The 23,755-nt window shown below is 36.0% G+C and overlaps 2 protein-coding genes and 1 non-coding gene across 3 annotated transcripts; 2 read left to right on the top strand and 1 right to left on the bottom strand.

Annotated features, from left to right (window-relative positions):
* Nucleotides 1–8,391: 8,391 nt before the first annotated feature.
* On the bottom strand, nt 8,392–8,519 carry LOC116076616. Its single transcript, XR_004113024.1, has one exon. It is a non-coding gene; the product is annotated as a small nucleolar RNA SNORA17 (small nucleolar RNA).
* A 3,284-nt stretch (nt 8,520–11,803) lies between these two features.
* On the top strand, nt 11,804–12,742 carry LOC116075796 (olfactory receptor 6C3-like). The gene has a single exon (XM_031349173.1). The coding sequence runs from the start codon at nt 11,804–11,806 to the stop codon at nt 12,740–12,742; it is 939 nt and encodes a 312-aa protein (XP_031205033.1).
* Nucleotides 12,743–22,455: 9,713 nt separating this feature from the next.
* On the top strand, nt 22,456–23,394 carry LOC116075795 (olfactory receptor 6C1). Its single transcript, XM_031349172.1, has one exon. It carries the CDS (start codon nt 22,456–22,458, stop codon nt 23,392–23,394), a length of 939 nt encoding a protein of 312 aa, XP_031205032.1.
* The last annotated feature ends 361 nt before the right edge of the window (nt 23,395–23,755 follow it).

The following is a 23,755-nucleotide window of genomic DNA, read 5'->3' as shown; positions in this document are numbered from 1 at the left end:
CTGTTGTGAACATGATTTCCAAAAAGGAGAAATTACGGAGAAAGAAATACATTGGAGTTTTGAGGCGAGGGTCCAGCAGGGTGAGGAACACAATAATTAAGTTCCCCACCAGGCTCATCATATAATTGAGAAAGAGAAACAGAAAAACCACAATTTGCAATTGTGTGTCATCTGTCAATCCCAAAAGAATGAAGTCAAGTTCCATTGACTGATTTTTCATTCTCTTGTGTGAGCCTTAGCAAACAAATATAGGAAACTAAAAACAAATAAATATTTTATGTTCATTAGAATTTATATACCTACACTAAAGCAGAAAAGGGGTATATGTCATAAAATCCATTTTCAATTGTTTTCTAGCCTGAAATTTCAGGTGACATATGATTATATGCCATAGGTTAATTATAAACTTGTCCTAGTCTGTTCAGGACAACATTCTTCATATAATTCTATTCTTCATATAGATCCCTCCTAAAAATCAGATAATATTTTTCTTTAATTTGTGTAAACGCTAATTAATATATTCTTTCTTCATGGCCTCTATGATCATGCAGCCATAAGCTTCTGATCCCTTCTCTCCTGCTTGGGCCTCTAAAGTAGCCTGGATTACAGACCTGTGCCACTGGTTCTTGCTTATTTGTGGTCTTTAAAAGTTTTTTTCAAAATTATAGTTTAATTACAATATTTCCTCTGGCCCTTTCCTCTCTCTGAATTTACCATGTACCCTACACCCTTGCTCTTTCAAATTCATAAGTTCTTTTTTCATAAATACATTTATGTACACATATTCTTGAATACATAAGTACAACTTGCTCAGTCTGTACAATATTACTTGTGTCTGGTTTCAAGGCTGAGAGTTTGGTGTTTAACCAGTTGGTGCTCTCTTCCCTTTAAACGAGTTTGCTAGCATTCCTTCTTCCCTGTGTTTATTCCTTTTTTACTTATCTTATTAATATTATTTTTTTCATATGCTATTTTATAAACTATTTTTGGGGAAAAACAATGCTGTACAAACATAACAGAATTTTACAGAAAAAAATCAGTTTTAGTGAATAATTTTAAGATTGACTTCTTATATTCAGGTTTTAAATACTAAGTACTTATAAGCTTTCATCAAATGAACATATTTACTATTTTCCTATTAACCATAATGGTCATATTTGAAAGGATGGCTAAATATTAGTCATTTCTGAATGATGTAGGTTTAGCAGTCTTATAATTATGGTATCACCAAATCACAAGAATTTCTTATTATAACATTTTCATACCACTTTATAAAACAGTCAAAGAAAAACAATTATAGATATACTAGTGTAAAAGAAAATACATTAGTTAATTTGTTAAACATAATCTCAAAACACCTACCACTTAGAACATTTTATAAAATATAAAAATTCAATACTCAAAACACAATTGCCTTAGTTGGACTTATTCTACATTTGCCTTAGTTCCACATTATAAAATTAATTTAAAATTAATATGGACATTTCACATTATAATGTTAATGTAAACTCAGCATGGACTTACTGTTTTGCATACATTAACCACTCTGCTTTGTTAAAGATAATTTCAATTGTTTGCATGTTTTTTATTAGAAATTAATATTTCTAATGTTTTTGTCAGAGAAGGCACAATACGTAATAGACTTCCATAAAGAATTTCCACATTCTTTCAAACTCACATTTACTATGGAATATTGATATTATGATGATAATTTTAACACGTGCCATCTGACAGGCTGAATTTTATAAAATGTAGCTCTTAGTGTTGAGATCGCTGTCACTCCAATGCCCCAATTAATTGCCATTCTTAAAGATGAAGTAAAAATATCAGGAGTAATAAAAATATGAACTCCTTACGGAAATTTACACAACTCTTAGATCAAAGAGAAGCCAGCTATGCACTTATAAATGGTCTAGTTCCACGGCTTCCCACTTCCCATTAACTCAGGGGAGCCACTGAATTCATAGCAAAATCTCCTCTAGGGATCCCTGCTACAAAGTACTCATTAATGTTAATAAAAGATGCAAAGGTCTATCAGAACTTCAGGAAAAGCATCCCTGAGGAGTGTTAGAAATGACTTAGAAAAGTCAAGAGAATGTTTCTCAGAAGCATTAGTAGTTCACTGCAGTTGCTATGCATGTCCAAAATTAGGCCCCTGTTGGGTTTTATGTTTTATAAACTATGCTTCTATGTGCTATCTTTTAACTCTGTTGGGTTTTTGTTTGTTTTGTTTTGTTTTTTACTTTGGTGTAATCTTTTTTATTTTTTGTTTTTGTTCTTGCCTCTTTGGTATCATATCTTTCAAATCATCACTAAGAACAATGTCATTAGCACTAGAATGATGGCTGTATGGTTAATAGTACTGGCTTTCCTCCCCAGAACTTGGATTTGAACCCTAACACCCATACAACATCACAACAGCATACAACTCTAGTCCCTGGAAACGCAGCACCTTCTTCTGGTCTCCACAAGTGCAACACATATGCCATATACAGGTACACATGAAGGCAAAACACCCATACACAGAAAACGAAAGAATGTTTTTAAAATAAAAAAGAGCAATGTGAAGTTGACCTCCAAGTTATCTTCCAAGACTTTAAAATTATCAAGTATTATATTAATATATTTACATAATTCTCTTACAGTTGATTTTTGTTTGTGGTGTAAATCAAGTATATATTAACAATTCTTTGCAGATATCCACATTTCATATGCCAAGGTTAACAGATGTAATAATCTATGGGCAAAAACATAAATATTCAGTAAAAAGTTTAACAGATGCATTCCATTCATTTAACAAACCCATAGCAGTTATTTTCTCCCTGCTGCCTATTACTTCATCTGCCATGAGATTTTGTCTGAGCTCTCAATACCAGTTTTAAAGCATGCCCTCTGCCTTCCTCACTGAGTGATTACTAAACCCAATAACAGGTTGGTTGTACCCATAATAATCCATGCCGCTATTTCTATAGCTGTTATACCTTGCTTGGCACTTCTACGATATAGCATACAGAGTCAATAGCTGAGTAGAAATGTGGGCTATCATTCTTCCCAACAGCTTGCACAGTTCCCTCCATCATTATGAAGGATGTCCAACAGGGAGGGAATGTTTCTGGGCCAGTTCAGCTTGATTTCTCCATTAATTTCTCCAATTAAAATTTAGTTCTAACATGCAGCTAACAGCAATGACACTATATCATGTCAGGGATGCTCAAGGGACCCTGTCACCAATGACTCACAGGGGACTTCTAGCACTGGGATGCTCATTTAACTAGGATATACTTCCTGGAGTGTCTTTCTCCACCCTTATAGGACACCTTTGCTCATTCCTTAAGTGGTGTTTTAACATTACAGACATAGGCTGTCATAGAATCTCCTAAAACACCCTACTGTGCATCACCTGTGCCTTACACAGCTGTCCTAGTGTGTATCATCCATGCTTTTCACAGCTATCCTAGTGTGCATTATCTGTGTCTTACACAGCTGTCCTACTGTGCATCATCTGTACCTTACACAGCTTTCCTAATGTGCATCATCTGTGCCTTTCACAGCTGTCCTACTGTGCATCATCTGTGCCTTACACAGTTGTTTTAATGTGCATTATCCATGCCTTACACAGCTGTCTTCATATGTATCATCTGTGCCTTACACAGCTGTCCTACTGTGCATCATCTGTGCCTTATACAGCTGTCCTAGTGTGTATCATCCATGCCTTGCACAGCTTTCTTAGTGTGCATTATCTGTGTCTTACACAGCTGTCCTACTGTGCATCATCTGTACCTTACATGGATGTCCTTGTTCCATTTGGTGGTAAAATGCCTGACAAAAGCAATGTAAGCAGAAAAAGGGAGGAGGGATTTGTCTCTCAATTATCTCTCACAGGTCACTGTTCATGACAAGAAAGTCTAGGCAGCAGAAAGGGGAAGCAGTCAGTCATATTACGTCCATAATCAAGAGCAGAAAGCAACAAGTTAATGAATGCCTCCTAGTGCTAATTTCATAGTCTTCATTAACATCCATGAAATGGTGCCACCAATACTCAGGGTAAATATTTCCACCTTGGGTAACATAATCAAAATAATCATCCAAAGATCCATGTACTTGATTCTAGATTATGTCAACTTAGCAAATAAGCTATTACATTCATTAAGCTCTCAGAATTCTGAAGTTGTTCCTAACCCTTGCAATTTTTGTTAGCCAATTTCCTACCCTTGGTATTTTGTGTGTACTTGTATGCCTCTCAAATGGATTTGTAGATCTGTAAAACACTCACATAATACTACATCATCTAGACAAAGCAAGGTAAGAAGGCAGGTTCCTGGGCCGTAGCTGTGAAAGCAGATATGATAAGCACTCTGAAAATCCCTCATCATCTGCTTCAAGCCAATATCAGTTTATTTTGAGGATCAGAAGCTAAAGAAAGAGCCACACCATGTGGTGTGGGCAGGCAGAGGACATACAGAGGCCCACCAGCTGTGAAGAGTCACTGCAGTGTACAAATGTGTAGGGGACAGATGAGAGAGAAAGAGAAGTAGAGCAGTCTGAGCTTTATGAAGACAGGTGGAGCTGGAGAGAAATAGCCTGTGGTGAGTAGCCAGTCCTGACACCTGAGACCCTGCTGAGGTCCCAGCCTGTGCTGCCATTAAGGACCATGCTGGGTTGGTGGCCATGTAGCAACAGGGGTCTATGTCAATACCCACAGCTCATAGTACTGCTAAAGATCACGTGGAAAACCCTGGTTGGGACAGCTGTCTGGGAGCATGTGGAAGTACAGGGCTAAGCAGAGCTGGGCCTGCACCTACTGGCTTCATATGCTGTAGACAGCTACTCCTTCCAATCACCAGCTGTAGCACTCAGGAGAATAGGCCTGGTACCTCACCTAAACAGCATAATATAGCTGGCCCTTATAGGAAGGTATGAGAGGGCTGGCTAGAGGGCATGTACATGGAGAGGTGGCCCAGACACTTATCTGACATAGGTGGTATGAGGGTTGAGTGATGCCCTTCTATCCTTATCCATCACCACCTGTAGTAGTCAGGAGATCTGTCCCAAGGTTATGAGAACATGTATTAGTCTGTCCCTCACCAGCTACAGCACTTGAAAGAGTGGGTACCATACCTCACCTGGGCAACAACTCTAGCTCCACCAGAGCTAGCCCTGGTGGCAAAGGCATGGGTGAGCCAGCCCCAGGGATACAAGAGTGGGAGAGATCACCCAGACCTTCAGTGGCTAATATACAGTTATAAGAGAGTACATACCATGCATGTTCTTTTGGGACTATATTAACTCACTCAGGATGATATTCTCAAGATCCATCCACTTCTCTGCAAAAAATCTACTACATAACTCCTATAGCACATGATATTATATAATAATCCATGGGGTACTGTATGTGTTTGCTCTACATTATCCATTGTCTTGCTCATTTGTAGTTACCATGACACAAACTATAACTTCTGGGCACTCTTTGGTTCAGTATTCTTCCTTCCTACGCCAACAACTGGCATTTTGGTGTCTCCTTCTAAAGATGTATGGTAAACAACTGTGCATGTTTAGCTTTCCTAAAACTGTGCTTCTAAGGACCTCAGAGGCCTCAGAAGCATCTCTCATTATGTTTCATTCATGGATGAACATGATCTAGTTCACAAACATAATCTGGAGATCTCAGTTGGTGCATGTGAGGCTGAAATGTACTTTCCTTGCTGCTTTCATTCTGAGGTTCCTAGTATAGCTTCTAGTTGAATATATTAGGCATGGCTATATAGCTCTTCCTTTTGATAGTTATGTCTACAAAGCCACCCACAGTATCTAGTAGAATTTCCATTGTCTGCAACAATGGAACATTTTTACCATTTTATATTTTGTTTTATTGTTTCTTTCTTTCTTTCTTTCTTTCTTTCTTTCTTTCTTTCTTTTTTTATCCATTTAGTTAACTTTGCTCTCTCTCCTTCTCTCTCTTCCTCCCCCTTTTCTCTCTTGCTCTCTCCCTCTCTCCTTCCCTCCCTCTCCCTCTCTCCCTCTCTCCCTCCCTCTCCTTCTCTTTCTCTCTCTCTCTCTCTCTCTCTCTCTCTCTCTCTCTCTCTCTCTCTTTCTTTCTCTTGTGTGTGTGTGTGTGTGTGTGTGTGTGTGTAAAGGTAAGTGAATGCCTCCAAAGCACACATGTAGAGATCAGAGGACAACACTTGGATGTCAATTTTCTCTTGCTATCTGTGAGATTCAGGTACTGAACTTGTCATCAGGCCTTCACACAATTAGCAATAGTTACTGAACAATGTTGCTGGCCCCACCACTATTTTACAATCAAAAAAGTGTGACATCATAGTCTTACTCTCTTCTAAGCTCCTACTAGGATGGTCCTTTTATGAGGGAGAGACAAAAGACCTCATTGTGGAAGGTGTAGTTTGTCACAGTGTGTCCCAATGGTATACCCTTTGTCTATACATTTTTGCTTGCAAATATTCATTGCAGTGACTGGTTGGTCTCTGGCTTTTGCTATTCTATTAAACCTGGAACCTCACTGGGACTTCTCTCAGACACCCTATCATGTGCCTTGTGTCATGGAGATAGATCCTGCAGTTTTGGATCTGTAGATTAGCATCTTCATGAACTTCAGCAGTTCAAGATAGAATAGATGTTGGATTGGGCCAACTCAAAGCCCTGGATCTGGGCCTGGTCAGCTCACTAACTTTCCCACCCTCATACCCTCAGGACCGCTCACCCACAATTTTGTCATCAAAGCCAAGGTTACCATGCTGCCCAAGTAAGGGGCAGTGCCCACTCTCCCAAGCATTGTAGATGGTGGTGGACATGGACAGTTCTCCCACTCTTATGCTCCTGGGGCCAGCTTTTCTGCCTGCTATAAATCGAAAAGGACTAGGCAGAGGAATGCCACTATTTAGCATATAAGAGGCAGGACCAGCTCTCATACACTTACACTCTCTGGCCAGCTTACCCACAACACAGCCATCAGGGTCAGTTCTATTGTGTTGCTCAGGTAAGTTCGGGGAATGCCCTCCCACTCTCATGACCCAGTTAAGCCAGCTCTTCCACCAGACTTTGGTGGTGAAGACAAAAGGGAGGGGAGGGGAATCTCCATAGCAGATGAGGCAGGGCCAGCTCTCCCGTTCTCATGCACACATGTTGGCTCACCCACATTCACCACACTGAGTACCAATTGCACTGTGCTTCCCAGGTGAGGTGTCGGGGTGCTCCCCAAAGTGCTGCAGCAGGTGAGGGGCAGGGTCAGCTCTCCCACTCAGATAAACCATAGGTGGCAACTGGCAAGGGGGCAGGAAGGTATCTTTCCCTCTTCCACACCACTGACCAGATGAGTGGTAGGACCAGCTCTACCACAGTCATATCCTCAGGGTTTGGCTCACCTGCAACTCCTGCAATGTGCTCTCTGGAGTACTGTAGCTGACTAGGGGAAGGGCCAGCTCTCCCATGATGTCCAGGTGAGGGTTGTGGCCAGTTATGTATACATAACTTTTTTTTCACAAGAAAAATCACATTATTTATTTACAAAGTCCAGGGTGGGTGTTGGGAGTAAAAGAAGGGAAGGGAAGGCATGTCTGAATTGCTTGGGACCCTTCCCCACCTATAGCAGGATGCCTTTTCTTACCTCTGTCTCTCAGCCAGGGGTCCTTCATAACCTGGACCACACAGTGGGGAGAATGTGGTGTGGTTTCCTCGGTACTCCAGTTGAACAAAACCCTATTCCATCCCAAAGGTGGCAGCCCAGACCAGGGACATCTGCCTGGCATTTGGTGGTAACAGATCCCTACTGCTTCAGGGCCAGGGATATAGATGTGGCAGCACAGGCCAGGACCTCATCATAGTCCCAGGTGGCATAATTGGCTGCTCACTTCAGGGTGTTCCTCACTATCCTTAAGTATCCAGTTCTGTCCATCTTCGTAGTGTCTATTCCCTTCTGTTTCTCATCCATTTCTCCATCACTTACTTGCTCCTCTTAGTGGTCCCTGGGGTCTCTGAGTGTCTGGGGTCATCTCAGGAGTGCTATGCATCACTCGTGTATTATGGCACCCGTCAGGAGCCATCTCAGGCATTATCTGAGCCTCACCTTCTCTGGCTCTCATAGTGGTCAACTGGTGGTCCATCTCAAGCTAGCTTCCTGGCACCCCAATGGCTATCTCAGACTCACTCCTCACCTGGCCTTCCCAAGTGACCTCATGCAAGGATACTTTGTCTTGGACTCACAGCCACCAGGGTTCACAGTCTCAAATCCAGTTCTTCTAGCCTCTAGCCTGCTCCTGGTTCTGGGAGCTGCCCAGATCTGCCTGGCACCAAACTGTTGGTCATCTCAGGCTAGCTTCCTGTTCAAACCCCTGATGCTGAATTGGTAGTTGTCTCAGGCTTGCTTTTTTTTCAGGGAATGTTTGGCTATTAATCATTCAGATGTTTCAGAACACTGAGTGTAGAAATACAGTTTCTCCTCTCTGCCACCTACATGTGTCACAGCAACTACTCCCAACCACTCCTGCAACACTTCTAGGGGCAGGCAGAAAATGTCAAATTTTTTAAATCTGTAATACGCTAAACTCTTACTCTGTCCTCTGCCATGTCTACACTAATATTATTTACATATATGTATGTATGTATGTATATGTGTGTGTATGTATATATGTATGTATGCATATATATGTATATATATAGTGAAAGAGATGATAGAAATAGAATTAGTTATGTTTAATAAAATTTGGTGTGTAAGTACATATATATTTTTTGAGTAAAAATATAGACAAAGTGATACAAACACTACTTTATAGAGAATTAAATTGGCTAATTTAAAATGCAAAGAAAATAGGACTCCAGTGGGAACTATAAAAACTATTCTATATGTTCCTTTATACTATTATTATATGTTCACTTTTATAAATAATGTGTTGGTTTAAATTTTAAGTTTTTAATTGAAATATAGTATATGATGGTTTTTTTTTAATTACAACACCAGGAAATCGTTTCATTATGATATTTTCATACGTCATTTGCATTTTTATTTTCCTTCCTACTTCTCTCCCAACCAACCCAAACCTGTACCCTTCCTTCCCAACTAGGCCTCTTCCTTTCATGTCATATATTCTTACATCTTCTTTGTCTTTAAAGCCACTTTTTTTTTACTAATTTTTTATTTATGGTTAAGTAAAATTCTATTTTGTGAGTGTATCATCTGTTGTTGAATAACTAAGCTGATTCCATTTTCTCGTTGAGCAAAAGTAGCATGAATGCTCAAATACCTCTATGGTAGCACTTAGAGTCCTTTGGGTATACACCCACGAATGCTCATGTGCTAGCTTTAATTTGAGAAAGCTCCATATTGATTTCCATAATGGATGTAACATGTTATACTTTTATCAGAAAGAAGCAAATAATGTTTCCTGATATGTCTTTGCCCTTGAGATGTACAGGTGAATAAAATTAAGATACTACTCTCAACAAAGCTTTCTTTGAAGAATACTTCTTTCAGTTTTAACCAATCCCCAGATAATTAAGAATAAATTATGTCCCTAGTGTAGAGTCCATGTGTTTATTAGGAAATTTAAGTTTGGCTGATGAGAAAATGAGTTTATTGCATCAGCTCATTGACTTACAATGTTTTTATCTTCCTGTATTGCTGTGATTTCCAAACAGGTATGTCATGACTGCATCACATCTCCTGAATTAGCCTCTGCTTCCTTCCTCTCCTCAAGCTAGTCTCTCGGGGATTTATAGTGATCAGAGAAGGTAAAGTTGTCTTATCCTTATGTACTATTCATTCTTTACCTTCTGCAGAGAACTTCAAAATATCTCACCATACACATTTCCCTAGAATTCCTAAAGAATTATTGTAATTCAAGGCATAACATTTTATAGTGCAGTTCCTAGTCATATTTCTGTTCATATGGAAGAATTAAGAATATTATATAGAGAGGCAGGCATATCTCTATGAATTCAAGGTCAGTCATGTCTACCTAGTGAGTTCCAGGACAGCCAGAGGTACATAGTAAGACTCTCCCAATATACATATATACATATGTTTGTGTATATGTACATATAAATATATGTGTGTGTATACATATGTTTTTATATATACATACAATTATATGTGTGTGTGTATATATATATGTATATAAAGAGAGAAAGAGCAATTTATTTTACTTCTATGTGAGACTACTAGAAATCTTCCTTGAGGTTAAGCATGTGTTTAATCTGTATGAAAGGATTTTATGTAATATATAGATGCAAGGTAAAACTGAATGCCAAAAATTATTCTGAAGAATATCATAAAATATATTTCATGTTTGGAGAAAATTTAAGGTTATATTTTTAATAGATAATATACATTCTTAATGTAGTTATACAATATAAGAAAAGCAATCTCTGTGTTTTAAATAAAATTCATGTTGCCTATTATTTAAAACCCTATTAATTAAAAAGAATTGGAGAACTCCTTCAATAACCATTTTAACATTTATTCTTAGTAGAAGCACATTTAAATATAGTTCAGCAATTTCTCAAATAATAATAACAAGTTGGCCTTGGACTAGCATGTTTAATGATAAATTAATGTCAAATATGTATTACTAGAAAAAGTGCAGCACTGATTATCAAAAACATTAAATGGAAGAGGGAAAATGCCCATTATCATTTTAATAATTACCTCTTGCCAAGATGAGCAGACAGTAATTATAGACAGACAGTAATATCACATAATAATAGAGAATTTTTGCCACAGACCATTATTTTGTTTACTGAGTATTAGTATTAAACAGGACAGCTAGAAGTCATGGTGCTTACACCTTATTCATTCAGTAAATCTAACAATATTTTAAATTTAATCTGAATAGATAGTCTTCAAGGAAGAAAGCAATGCTGTATTTTCAAACAAAAGAACAAAGCTTCCTTATGAGTTCTGTTTTGTTCTAAAGAAAATTAAGGGTAAATTTAAGCAAAAATTAAAATGTTCATTTTTAATTCAACTATTTCATATAATAATATAAATCTACCATTTATTATATTATGTTTCTATCATCTAGATATCTGACTAATATTGTTCTTATCATAACCAACATAATGATAATTCTACATCTCTTTGTTTGCAAGGCACAGGTATTTGTGGTTATATGTAAAAATGATTTTTGTAAGAATGAAAATTTTTACAATATTATGCATTATATATTTGTTCATTGAATTCTATCAATAAATCCTGTAAGTTTCAAATGGCATTAGAATTGACTTTAAATATTAGATATTTCAGTTATAAAAACAGACAGTCTCAGAAACTGGAAATTAATACATGTGCTTTCCAGGCAGCTATTCATGGCAGCATTCAAATTACAGGTAAAGTTAATAATTACCATGGAGCAATCTGTCTTTCAATGTTGTATTACACATACGAGGTTTCATGTAAAAACATTAATAAGGAATTTTATATGCTGATACATAGGTATGTAACCCTTTTCAATATAGTATGGTATATGATCTCTATTTCAATAATAATTAACAAGTATTGGCTTTGACCTGCACGTGTTGATGATAAATTAATGACATATATATGTATTTATAAGGGAAGACAATTCTAATTACAAAAATGTTAGAGGAAATATGGCAAATGCACATGTAAAATTCTTACAGGGATAGGAAGTCATTGCAATGTTTTGTTGGAGATAGTAATATTAATATATAAAAATCTCAATTCCACCCCATTAAATAAAATCTTTGGTCTTATTTCCCCAATAATAATAACATTATTATTATTATTTGGTCTCTTTTTCATCAATATATTTTATTAGAAAAGAAATTAAGTATGGAAAACTACACTATAATTACAGAATTTGTGCTCTTGGGAATATCAGGCAACAGAGAGCTTCAGGTGGTAATTTTCATCTTTTTATTAATAACTTACATAGTAAGCATCACTGGAAACCTAACCATCATGATCCTCACATTGCTGGACTCTCACTTAAAGACTCCTATGTATTATTTCCTTCGCAATTTCTCCTTCTTAGAAATTATGTTCACTAGTGTTTCCATTCCCCGATTTTTGGCATCAATAATTACTCAAGTAAAGACCATTTCCTATAATAATTGTTTTGCTCAGTTGTTTTTCTTTATCTTCATGGGGGTGACAGAGTTCTTTCTTCTAACCGCTATGTCTTATGACCGCTATGTTGCCATCTGCAAGCCACTGCACTACACCCTCATCATGAATCAGAAAGTCTGCACCCTTCTTGTCCTCGCCTCGTGGGTAGCAGGATTTCTGACCATCTTCCCACCACTTATGCTGGTCCTAAAGTTGGATTTCTGTGCTTCCAATGTCATTGATCATTTCTGCTGTGACTATTTTCCCCTCTTGCAACTGTCTTGCTCAGATACTTGGCTCCTAGAAGTGATTGGTTTCTATGTTGCTCTGGTTACTCTACTGTTCACGTTGGCATTGGTGATTTTATCTTACATGTACATTTTCAGGACTATTTTAAGAATTCCATCAGCCAGTCAGAGGAAAAAGGCTTTTTCCACCTGTTCCTCTCACATGATTGTCATATCCATGTCTTATGGAAGCTGTATATTTATCTATGTGAAGCCTTCAGCAAGTGAAAGAGCATCACTGACCAAAACAGTAGCTATTCTCAGCACTTCAGTTGCTCCCATGTTAAACCCTTTTATTTATACCTTGAGGAACCAGCAAGTGAAACAAGCTTTCAAAGACTTGGTTCGTAATGTTGTTTTTTACAGAAACAAATGACAATGAAAATGTGTTTCTATGAAGACATGCCACTGTAAATATTCAATAAAATTTAATAAAATTTTAAATCGTTTATATTCTTTACTGATCTTATAGAGTCTATCTCAATGATCTCTAACCAAGTCACTCTTGTGGCTGCTTCTTTGTAGCCCAGGCTTGACTGAGTCACTATTTCTTGCACCTCATTTTCCAAAGTAGTGTGGATCATAGACCTGACCACACATTTCAGTCTAGTTAAAAAACCTGTACAAGTTGTTAGCCCTGAAAACATAAAGACAAGTGATATGCTATGGATTTAACAGTTTATTTTTAGGAATACACACACACACACACACACACACACACACACACACACACACACACACCACATATACTAACAATTAATGAAAAACAAGCCATGAATTTGAAAAGAAAGTAGAGAAGGTATATGGGAGTTTTTTAGGCAAGAAAGAAAAGAGAAATGTGATTAGGTTATAATGACAAATTTAAAAATAATAAAATTTAAAATATGAATAAAATTCTGAATGGAAAACTAGTTGCTATAGAATTTAAATTACTTTGTTGTTTATTCTTAATAATAGTATTTTATAATTCAGATTTTATAGAAATATTACTGCCTTAATAAACACAAATGTTCTCTTCTGTGTCACAAATGAAATAGTTTTTACATGGATTATATTAAATATCTGCAATAAACACTATTTTTCAGGCTGTGTACATTACCCAACTAAATTCTTCACTTAGAGAATGTACAAATATTTTCTACTAATGAACAATTTGAGTTTCATAATATTTTTATTTCATAGATTTGCTGAAATCCTAGATCTTGTTTCTATATCTTCCATGTTTATGTGTGTATGCCTGTGTTATTATTGTTATTGTCCAACATGTGCCATGGTACATCCATGGGAGGTCAGAGTACAATTTCAGGAGCCAGTTCTTGTCTTTGACAACTGTGGCAGGGTCTATCTTGTTTCTTTTCTGTGTTTCCTACTCTTCTCTTTGCTTTCAATATTGTGGTAGGCATGCTGGGACCATTGCTTTGAACCACCAGATCCAGCATTTGGTATGTATCCCAGAGATCAAAATTAGATTACCAGTGTGACATCATTAATGCTTTTACACACTGGGCCAGCTAAGACCCATTAATCTCCATTTTAACTTTTATCAGTTTTGTTATCTCATAATCTTGAATATACATATTTCATATTCATGTATATATCATAATCTGATTACATGCTATACTATTCTCTTCTATATATGTCCTATCCTTATCAATACCCATCATCTCTTCCAGTCTATACATCTATTTCAAGATGTATAATGTTTACTTTTGATTGGTGATCCATTCAGTTTAACCATGATCATGCATTAAACCATTATACTAGAACTAATCACTAATCATATCAATATTTAGGTACCCACCATTACTATTATTTTACTGGGAAATATGTTTAAAATATGACAAATTTTAAAAATTTATATATTATGCTACACCTCTGAATTGTATATGACAAGACTGCATAGTAGTTTGGAGCACTAGTTACTTTTGCAGACGACCTGAGTTCAATTCCTAGCACCCAGGGGAGCCAACATCTTTTTCTGACTTGCATGGACACATGGTACACATATATACATTAGGGAGAAAATTCATGGACATAAATGAAATAAATCTTAAGACATATTTAAAAAATAAATAAAATATAACAAATAATACTAACTATTCCATGAAACACTTACAAATGTCATTTTGAAATATACATGACCTATTTAATATTTATAACTACATGAAAATCACCATTACTATCTCCTCTTTATACATAACCAAAGCTCAGGAAAGTTGAGAAACTTGATTATAGTCCTTGACCGAATTGTAGATAATATGAAAACCTAATTTTAAAATCAAGAGAGACAAAGATGGCTTGGAGTTGGATGAGTGATAATGTGGAGAGGGTTTGAGAAGAGTTTGGGAAATAGAAGCCATGACTAGATTATATTGCATAAAACAATATTTTGAAATTAAAACATGAAAAAAATAAAACAAAATAAAAACAAGCAAAAAAGTTTGAGAAATAGTCTTCCCCAGGAAAGAGCATACCAATTGCTATCCAATACTGAGTAATCATCTATGAAACATACATAAAAGTAATATTATACAGACTTAATAGATTGTGTTTATGTACATATATATTCCCATATATATATATATATATATATGTCTATAACAATAGTTAATGAAAGAAGAGGCCATAAGTTTGAAAGAGAGTTTAGCAGGAGTATATGGTTGGGTTTGGAGGGAGGAAAGCAAAAAGATCAAATCATGTAATTATATTATAACCTCAAAAACTAAAAGAAATAATTTTAAAATTAAATCAAAAGCAAGCAAAATAAATAATCAAAACCCCTATTCATGCTCTACTTTAATGTTTTGGACAGCATTTATTAAAGTCTTGCACAATATTATTGGACCATAATATCAACCCAACATTTGCATGACAATATATGTATGGCCTCCTCAAGGAAGATGTCCTAATATATTTGACAAATAAATTTTAACATTAATGCATTGTCATTTAGCATCTCAGTGAACAGATAAAAGGAGAATAAAGTGTAAGGAGTTTTGATGTAGCCAAAAATTTAAAGGTAGGGAAATTTTAAACTGCATGAAAAATCATTATTTTTTTCTTTCTCAGTGATCTTACTCTCTTTCACTGGATGGTGTCTCCAAACTTTTTTCCAGTTTTGATACTAATACAATTATGGTTGATATCCTCTAGTGTTTTCTGTACATTCCTCTGCTGGCAATTTTTACTCACTGAATTGGTCCCTTGAGTCAAATTCAGAGTGAATGGGTAAAACTTTAAATATTCCCTGCAACATAAAATATATTAACAAACCATGATTATTTTAAAACCTCTTCTGAAACTGTTTCTATGACCACCTTCATTCTTTCTTATCTCTCAGCAATCAAAGGCATAAACTCACTTTGGATAACATGAGGAAACAGATGAAAACATTTCCGATGAATCCCAAACTCGTTTCCTGGAGCGGGGTGGAGGGGGAGTTTTTAAAGAAATAGCAATGGACCATGCATCCATTCTTCTAGCTGTTCTGAGAAGCTGTATATAATCACAGGTAAGCTGATCAGGAAGAGGGAGGTGGAAGTGGAGGGAGTTTTTAAAGAAATAGCAATGGGCGATGCGTCCACTCTTGTAGCTGCTCTAAGAAGATGTATATGATCATAGGTAAGCTGATCAGGAAGAGGGAGGTGGAAGTCTATATATAAAGTTGACCTCAATTCAAAGCTCAACTTTATCAAACTTATGATTCACTGTAATTATGTTTTGAAATGTGGCATGACTGCTTATGTCAATTTACATATTTTCTGTTTGTTGAAAGTAAATATTCATTATCTCCACATTTGTCATCCTGTTTTGAACAGGCTATTTAGTGCTCTTTTGAAAATATGTTCTTTAATTGTAGGTAATCTGTTGATATCTAACATTTGACATTTGTATAAATTAATGAAAATTTCCAAATCTGAACCTCAGTGCTCCAATTGAGAATAAGAATAGAAGTTTTACAAATATTTTAGAATGATTAAATGAAATAAAACATACAAGCCTTTGATTGCTGAAATAAATAATACTCTTAATAAATTATTACTACTATGAATATACTGTTAAATTTGAGAATTCATTCATTTTAAATGAAGTATACATAAGGAAATTTATAGTTTGTTGGTATATAACTTAAACAAACTTTCATGAAGTATTACTTATTAATTTTTTAACATTTCTGTGAAACTTATTTTTGAAATTCATGTTTTCTTCTGTACTAGCATTATTCTTAATAGATCGGATTTTCTTTTTTCACTTTTAAAAACACTGTGATATGACTTTTAGTATTAAATGTAACTCAATAGTTTCTTTTGGGAAAAAGAAAAGTTTTCTTCTACATATAAATATCAATGTTGAAAATTGATCTTTTCATTATTATTGAAAATAATTAATGTATTCTATTCATATGTTCCTGGAAATAAAAACACAACTAGCTGTAAAAGTAGTAAAGAGATAATTTAGTAAAAAATAAGTCTAATCATTCCATTCTGAGAAGTCTACTAACTCCAAATTTAAAAAAGAAAAGTCTCAAAAGAGTCGTTGTGGCATGATCCAGACTGTGCAGTGAAGATATACTCATATAAGAATATTTTTGTTTATTGTTTATCATATATCTAAATCTATTGCTCATAATATATTTTGATCATATTCTTTCCCTCTCTCAACTCACCCTAAGTCCATTCCATCTCCTTATTATTTAACTTCATGTTTATAGAGTACTTTTTTTACAATTTGAAATTTGAAGCTATATATATATATAATATAGATATTACTCACACATTGAATTAAATAACTTCTTTTTATCCTCCAAAATTATAAACAACTCTTTAGTATTTGAATTGTGAAGAATTAAGGCAATATGATCAATAAAATATATTTGGAATATGATTTGTATAATTTTTCTAGTAACTTCTATCTAATGAGGGTTGACTGAAAAAAATAGACAAATGTATAGAAAGTTGAGGAAAAAAATGCCCTTTCAAAGTCAATGTATCATGGAGGAAAATGATCATTCATTGTATCATGTAATATTACTAATAATATTCAAATAGATATACCAAAATTAAATTGTAATTAGTCAAACTTACTAACATATCTCTCAAAAGAACATTTTTAACCTTTCAGTCTAACATGCCTTCCAATATGGTGTCTTTCCATGAGTTTTATACAAATTGCCCACACTTTACCTAGTTTATTCTAAGAGTTGTTGTGATTTATTTCATGGGAGAGACTTGGAAAGAGCATAATTTGAGGATCTTTTCATAATTAAAACCCAGAAAATTGATTATAATCATGATATTGAGCAAATATTATCATTGTTCCTTTTTCTTTGAGTTGTTCAGATTCTTTAGTGAGGAAGAAGTAATTTTGATGAAATAGGTGGCAGGAAATGAGATATTAGTAACCTAATCCATGTCCTGGAGAGATGGCTCTGTGGTTAAGAGCACTGACTGTTCTTCCAGAGGTCCTGAGTTTAATTCCCAGCAACCACATGGCAGCTTGCAACCTTCTACGATGAGATCTAAAGACCCCTCTGGCATGCAGGCATACATGTAGACAGAGCACTCATATACATAAAAATAAATAAGTAAATAAATAAATGAATAAATCTTTGAGTAAATAAATAACCTAAACCATTTGACATTCTGAACCTAAATATATGAGATAAATGTTTGGAATAATCTTTATTCTCATGTAAAATACATCATTGGTATAATTTATTGGTCTAGGAATCTATGAATTTTTAGAATTTGTATGAAACCTATGCAATTGACAAAAGACTCATCCATTGAGTTCTTATAATTGTTATAACATAAAAATATAGTACAACAGTTCTAGAGATGGGGATTAAATAACCTACTTACAACAAGTAACTTTGCAGTTTCCTTAAGCCTGTTTTTCTGGTCTTTGAAGACTGGTACAGAAGTGTTAATGGGGGAGAAATGTTCCCATTTACCAATACCTACTAAGACATTTCTTTACAGTGCTTCCTGTGCTCCTTCTCAGCTCTAATCCATAGGATGAAAGTGAATAATACATTGTTACCTTTAAATGCTAAAATTAAAGTACATATAAGAAGAAAAGTACATGTAACTGAAAGAGAATAAAATATGATGCATTCATTGATGGATTTTCACATCCAAAATAGCACTAATCTAATACATATTTACATCTTTTAAATTCTAAAAAACATTTTATTCATCAACAATTATACATTTTAGAATTATGGCATACAGTGGGGGCAAGCAAGTTTCTCAGTCTTTTCAAGTGTCAGTGTAGAGTAAAAATTCTTAACTAAGTCTCAAAATGAAGTCAACTATGCTCCTATAGAGTAGAGAAATCTTTGACTGCTTGTGAGGGACATAAACTTCATGCCCTTAGGCTAAGTGACTGTTCCAGGAACTTGAAAAACACCTTTCCTTTCCTGGAATAACCACAGAATGCCTTTCCTGGAATGACCACAGAATGCTCCAATGCCCTCTGTGGAATGTCACAACACCCTGGCTGGAGTGTGACAATGCCTAAGGAGGTTGCCCGGAATAACCTATACATATGACTCTACTGCTAGGTAAATAGGTGAATCTATGATTTGGAATTTACCCCGTTTCCTCTCTTTCCCTCCCCTTGGTTTGTGGTTTCTGCCTTTATAAACCTTGTAAAATCCCAGGCTGGAGTCAGACTCCTCTACTCCCTGCGCCGTGTATGAGTCTCGACCCCAGCATGCTGGCCTGAGCTCTTGTCCCATCTTGCTTATAATAAAACTTCCTCGTGTGATTGCAGCAAGTCCGGTCTCAGTGTCTCCCTGGGTGTGCGGCAACCCCGAGACTTGAGTAAGGGTCTCCCTTCGGGGGTCTTACATCAGCATGTTAATCTTACAGTTTAGAAATAATAAATCAGTCAATAAATCAAAAATTTCAGTATTAAAATTATCTTAAAATGCTTCTAAGACTCTTCACACTCTATGATATAAATAATTAAAATTTATTTATAATTTATAATTTATTAAGGGATAAAGTATACTAATTTTAATAGACTTACAAAGAGCAAAGCAAATGGAAAATTCAAAAAATAAAAATCATTATTCAAAAGCCAGCTCTTCCATTTCCATAACAACCCTCATAGACTCATGCCATGGACTGGGTTCGTTGCAGGGACCCCAATTTCCACGGGATGAGAATTTTGGTCAGGTGGGCAATAAGTCGGTGATGACAAACAGACTCGAGACACAAAGGTGTGGTGAATCTGAATGTATTTGTGCAAGGTGAGATTCAGGCTTAAATACAATACAGCAAGCAGGGCAGATGTCAAGAGTCATGTAGGCAGGCAGGAGTTACAGCAAGGGATGCAAGATTGAGGTCACATAGGCAAGTGACCAAGGTCAGTGGAGTTCTGGTAGCTAGGTGTGAAGCAGGAGGAAGAGGAGTGGAGCCCTCCCTGTTGAGGCATATTGATATTCTTATGCTAATTCTCTGGTTCTGCTGGAGGCAATGACCAGGAGGTTTCAATCTAGCATTTCCTGCTAATTCTCTGGGTCTGGGGTGGGGGGAGGAGGCGGGGAGGGGGGAAGGCAGTGGGGAGTTCCAACCTAACACTTTTAGCTAATGTCCTTGAGTTGTTGCTAGCTCTGGCGAGGCAGACACTTTGAGAGAAATTGCAAGTTATGGACAGCTTGGTATTAAACTAGGATAGTTGGAAACACTGTGCTGGCCAGAAAACAGTGTCCAATCTTAGCCATTTATGAATCATTACTTGGGGTACCTTTATACCTAATTATGAGGGTGTGTTGACGATTGGAAAGACTAATCTGGAACATGTCTGAGTTAGGGGATACCAGCGACTGTCTGAAATCCAGGAGGCACCGAACTCCTTTTGGAATCGTATTGCCTCTTATCCTTTATCAGGATTGTAACCCCGATATTTTGGATGTGACTGGAGTAGAAGAGTGTGCATAGCAGACTCACATATGGATGATTAAGGACTTGTTTTATATTGAAAATATGTTATGCTATGAGAGATCATTCAAAGGGATAGCATGAAGTATACTATATATATATATATATATACATATATATATATATATATATGAAATTACTTATAATTTTTTAGCTTTAGTATCTATTTTTAAATATGAATCTTAATATCATTATTTTGCTGGAAGAATGTCACCTAAATATAGGAATCATATCAATTTGATGATGAGGTACTTTTTGAGATAGAGATTTGAAAAGTAACACATAATTTTTATCACAATCAAACTCAGACCTATTAAGAATAATGCTACTAAAGAAACAGTGAAGTGAATCAAAATAATTTCACAATTTATTTAAGGTGATAAATGTGTGTGTATTGTAGATTCCCTTACGTACATTTCATTTGAAAATTTTTCAAAATAGATTTGAAACAAGTGCTTAGACATGTTGAATAAAGTCAATATTTGAGAAAACTCACATTACTATACAAAGATACAAATATAAATGAAACATATGCACAGTATAACATAGAAAAGAGAATTTGCTAACAATTGAATAAATAGAAGGCAATATTAACTGGGCAAATTCTTCCTTTAAGCTAATATTACACTAAGCACAACACATATTGAAGTAGCTTTGATAATGAAATCTCGTCCTCCTCTGAATTTACTACTTAGGAGTTGATGGGAAAGGACAGCCTGATAGAGTCTATTGACAGGAATGAATGTAAGGTTTTCTGTGTGGTGACAGCAGGTGTTACTGCTAATGTCATGGAAATAAAGGAATGAGAAAACATGGTTTGGTTGAGCTACAAATACAATTATGACCACATATATATGATTTTCAAATGTTTTGAAAGGCTGGAAAATCTTAGAATTTAAAATGAGGGCATTTAATAGAAATGTATGTATAATGTATAACCTTTACCTAAAAGGGGGCATGGAAAACCTCTGTAACAAGCCAAAAATGTGGAGTAGCCAGTTCCAGGAACTTGGCTAACCCAGAGCCTCAGGGCTCTGGTTCCTGAAACTTGCCCCTCCTGACTGATTCACAATGAGGGTGGAACTAGGAATGAATGTCTACTGGCTTACAAGCCTCTCCACCCCTTCGACCGGTAGATGAAGATTACATTCCTAGAATGAATATGTTCCCCTCCCTAACTGAATACCTTGAGTTGGGTCCCTCTGAAATTTTCCACTGTTTTTATGTTATGTTTCCTTGGTAGCCCTCTCCCCGCCCCCAGGTTGTGATTTTTCCCTTTAAATACCCCTCACTTCTTGTGTTCGGGGTCGAACTCCTCTGGCCAGCATGGTCACGAGATCGACCCCAGTACTGGTCTATCCCAAATAAACCTCATGTGATTGCAGCAAGTTCGGTCTCTCGTGAGTTATTGGGTGGTCGCATCATCCCGAGACTTGAGTAAGGATCTCCCCAGTTCTGGGGGTCTTTCAGTTTAACATATGTTAACACTTATAACTTAACCTTGTTCTTTGATATTGACTTGTCTGCAGAAGAAACTATTTATTTAAATGACAGAAAAATGGAGCAAAGAGGGTTAAGAAACTTTCAGGCTAGTAAGTTGTTCAGATTCAACACAAGTGAATACACTTCCTGGGTATATATAGTTGCAAGATCATCTCACTTTCTATGAAAAGTAAAACCCTCTTTCTAATAGCATCAATTGGATATACCTTGGAACCGGGCTATAGAAATATATGCTAAGTCCTTATTCCTAATTGGGGTACCTCTATTCTGCTCTCACACTAGTTGTACCAGGACAACATCACTACTGAGATGTCTTAGGGTACTTTTCTCTTTATAACCTCCAAGAGAATATTCTTCATAATTTCCTTGCTCATTGAGATGAAAGGTATTGCATTACACTTTTAATTTCAAACTGTCTTTCAAACTGCCATGAATGTGGAGTTGTTCTCTGTACAAAGAAAGATAATTAAAGAATCACTAGTATTTAAGAGCTTTAAATTTCCCCTACAGGTGGAAACAGTATAGTACTTGAACAATATGACAGGCCTTGTTTGGGTTTTCATGAGTCCTCAGTTCTACTTAATTCTTTCTGATTTTGTGTCTAGATTTGGCAGAAGGAATAAAAAATAACTGCAGAATGAGCAACCATACAGAAACCAGAGAGTTTATTCTTCTGGGATTGTCAGATGATCCAAAGCTCCAGGTTGTGATCTTTGTCTTTCTCTTCATCACCTACACACTCAGTATCACAGGGAACCTGACCATCATCACTCTCACCTTGCTGGATTCTCACCTCCAGACTCCCATGTATTTCTTCCTCAGGAATTTCTCCATTTTAGAAGTATCCTTCACAACTGTCACTATACCCAAGTTCTTAGGCACCATAATCTCAGGGGATAAAACGATTTCCTTCAACAACTGTATAGCACAGTTATTTTTTTTCATCCTTTTGGGAGTTACTGAATTTTACCTTCTAGCTGCCATGTCCTATGACCGTTACATTGCCATTTGCAAGCCCCTGCATTACCTTACCATCATGAGTCAGAAGGTCTGCATAATGCTCGTCTTTGCCTCTTGGCTGACTTCTTTCCTAATCATCTTCCCTGCATTAATGTTGCTTCTGCAGCTTGATTATTGTGGCTCCAATATCATTGATCACTATACCTGTGATTATTTCCCCTTGCTTCAACTTTCCTGTTCAGACACAAAGTTGCTGGAAAGGATGGGGTTTTCCTGTGCTGTCTTTACCCTAATGTTCACTTTGGTGTTAATATTTCTGTCCTACACATACATCATCAGAACAATTGTGAAGATTCCTTCTGCTAGTCAGAGGTCAAAGGCCTTTTCCACGTGTTCTTCCCACATGATTGTCATCTCCATCTCTTATGGCAGCTGCATTTTTATGTATATTAAACCCTCAGCTACAGATAGAGCATCACTGACCAAGGGAGTTGCCATACTAAATACCTCAGTAGCCCCCATGCTAAACCCCTTCATTTATAGCCTGAGGAATCAGCAAGTCAAACAAGCCTTTATGAACATGGCAAGGAAGATGGTGTTTTTCACAAGTACATGAAATGATGTGGCCTGTGAATGAGAGGTACATTGAAGGCCCAAATAGAAGATTTCAATGGCCTATCTATATCAATATGGATCCCTATCCTTGATCATCTGATTAAAATTGGTTTCCTAAATAGTTCTAACACAATTTTCCTTTCCAAGGATTACCATTTTGTATTGGATAATCAATTGATGTGTGCTAAAACATTTTTTATAGAAATTCCAAACTCACCTTGCCTTAAAAAAAAAAGATTTAAATGCCAAATTGAAGTCTACCAATGAATGAAATGTAAGGTATTTTTTTATTAGCCAAGACATGTTAGCTGATGCTTACTTTCATAAGTTATGCTTCAGTGATTTGATTACTGATGAGTTAC

This window comes from Mastomys coucha, unplaced genomic scaffold, assembly GCF_008632895.1.
Source record: "Mastomys coucha isolate ucsf_1 unplaced genomic scaffold, UCSF_Mcou_1 pScaffold4, whole genome shotgun sequence".
Classification (NCBI taxonomy): domain Eukaryota; kingdom Metazoa; phylum Chordata; class Mammalia; order Rodentia; family Muridae; genus Mastomys; species Mastomys coucha.
This window is presented reverse-complemented; position numbering and strand designations above follow the sequence as displayed.

Bases quoted from the DNA above. Each gene is read 5' to 3' on its own strand.
- LOC116075796 (XM_031349173.1), top strand. From the start codon at position 11,804: ATGGAAAACTACACTATAATTACAGAATTTGTGCTCTTGGGAATATCA.
- LOC116075795 (XM_031349172.1), top strand. From the start codon at position 22,456: ATGAGCAACCATACAGAAACCAGAGAGTTTATTCTTCTGGGATTGTCA.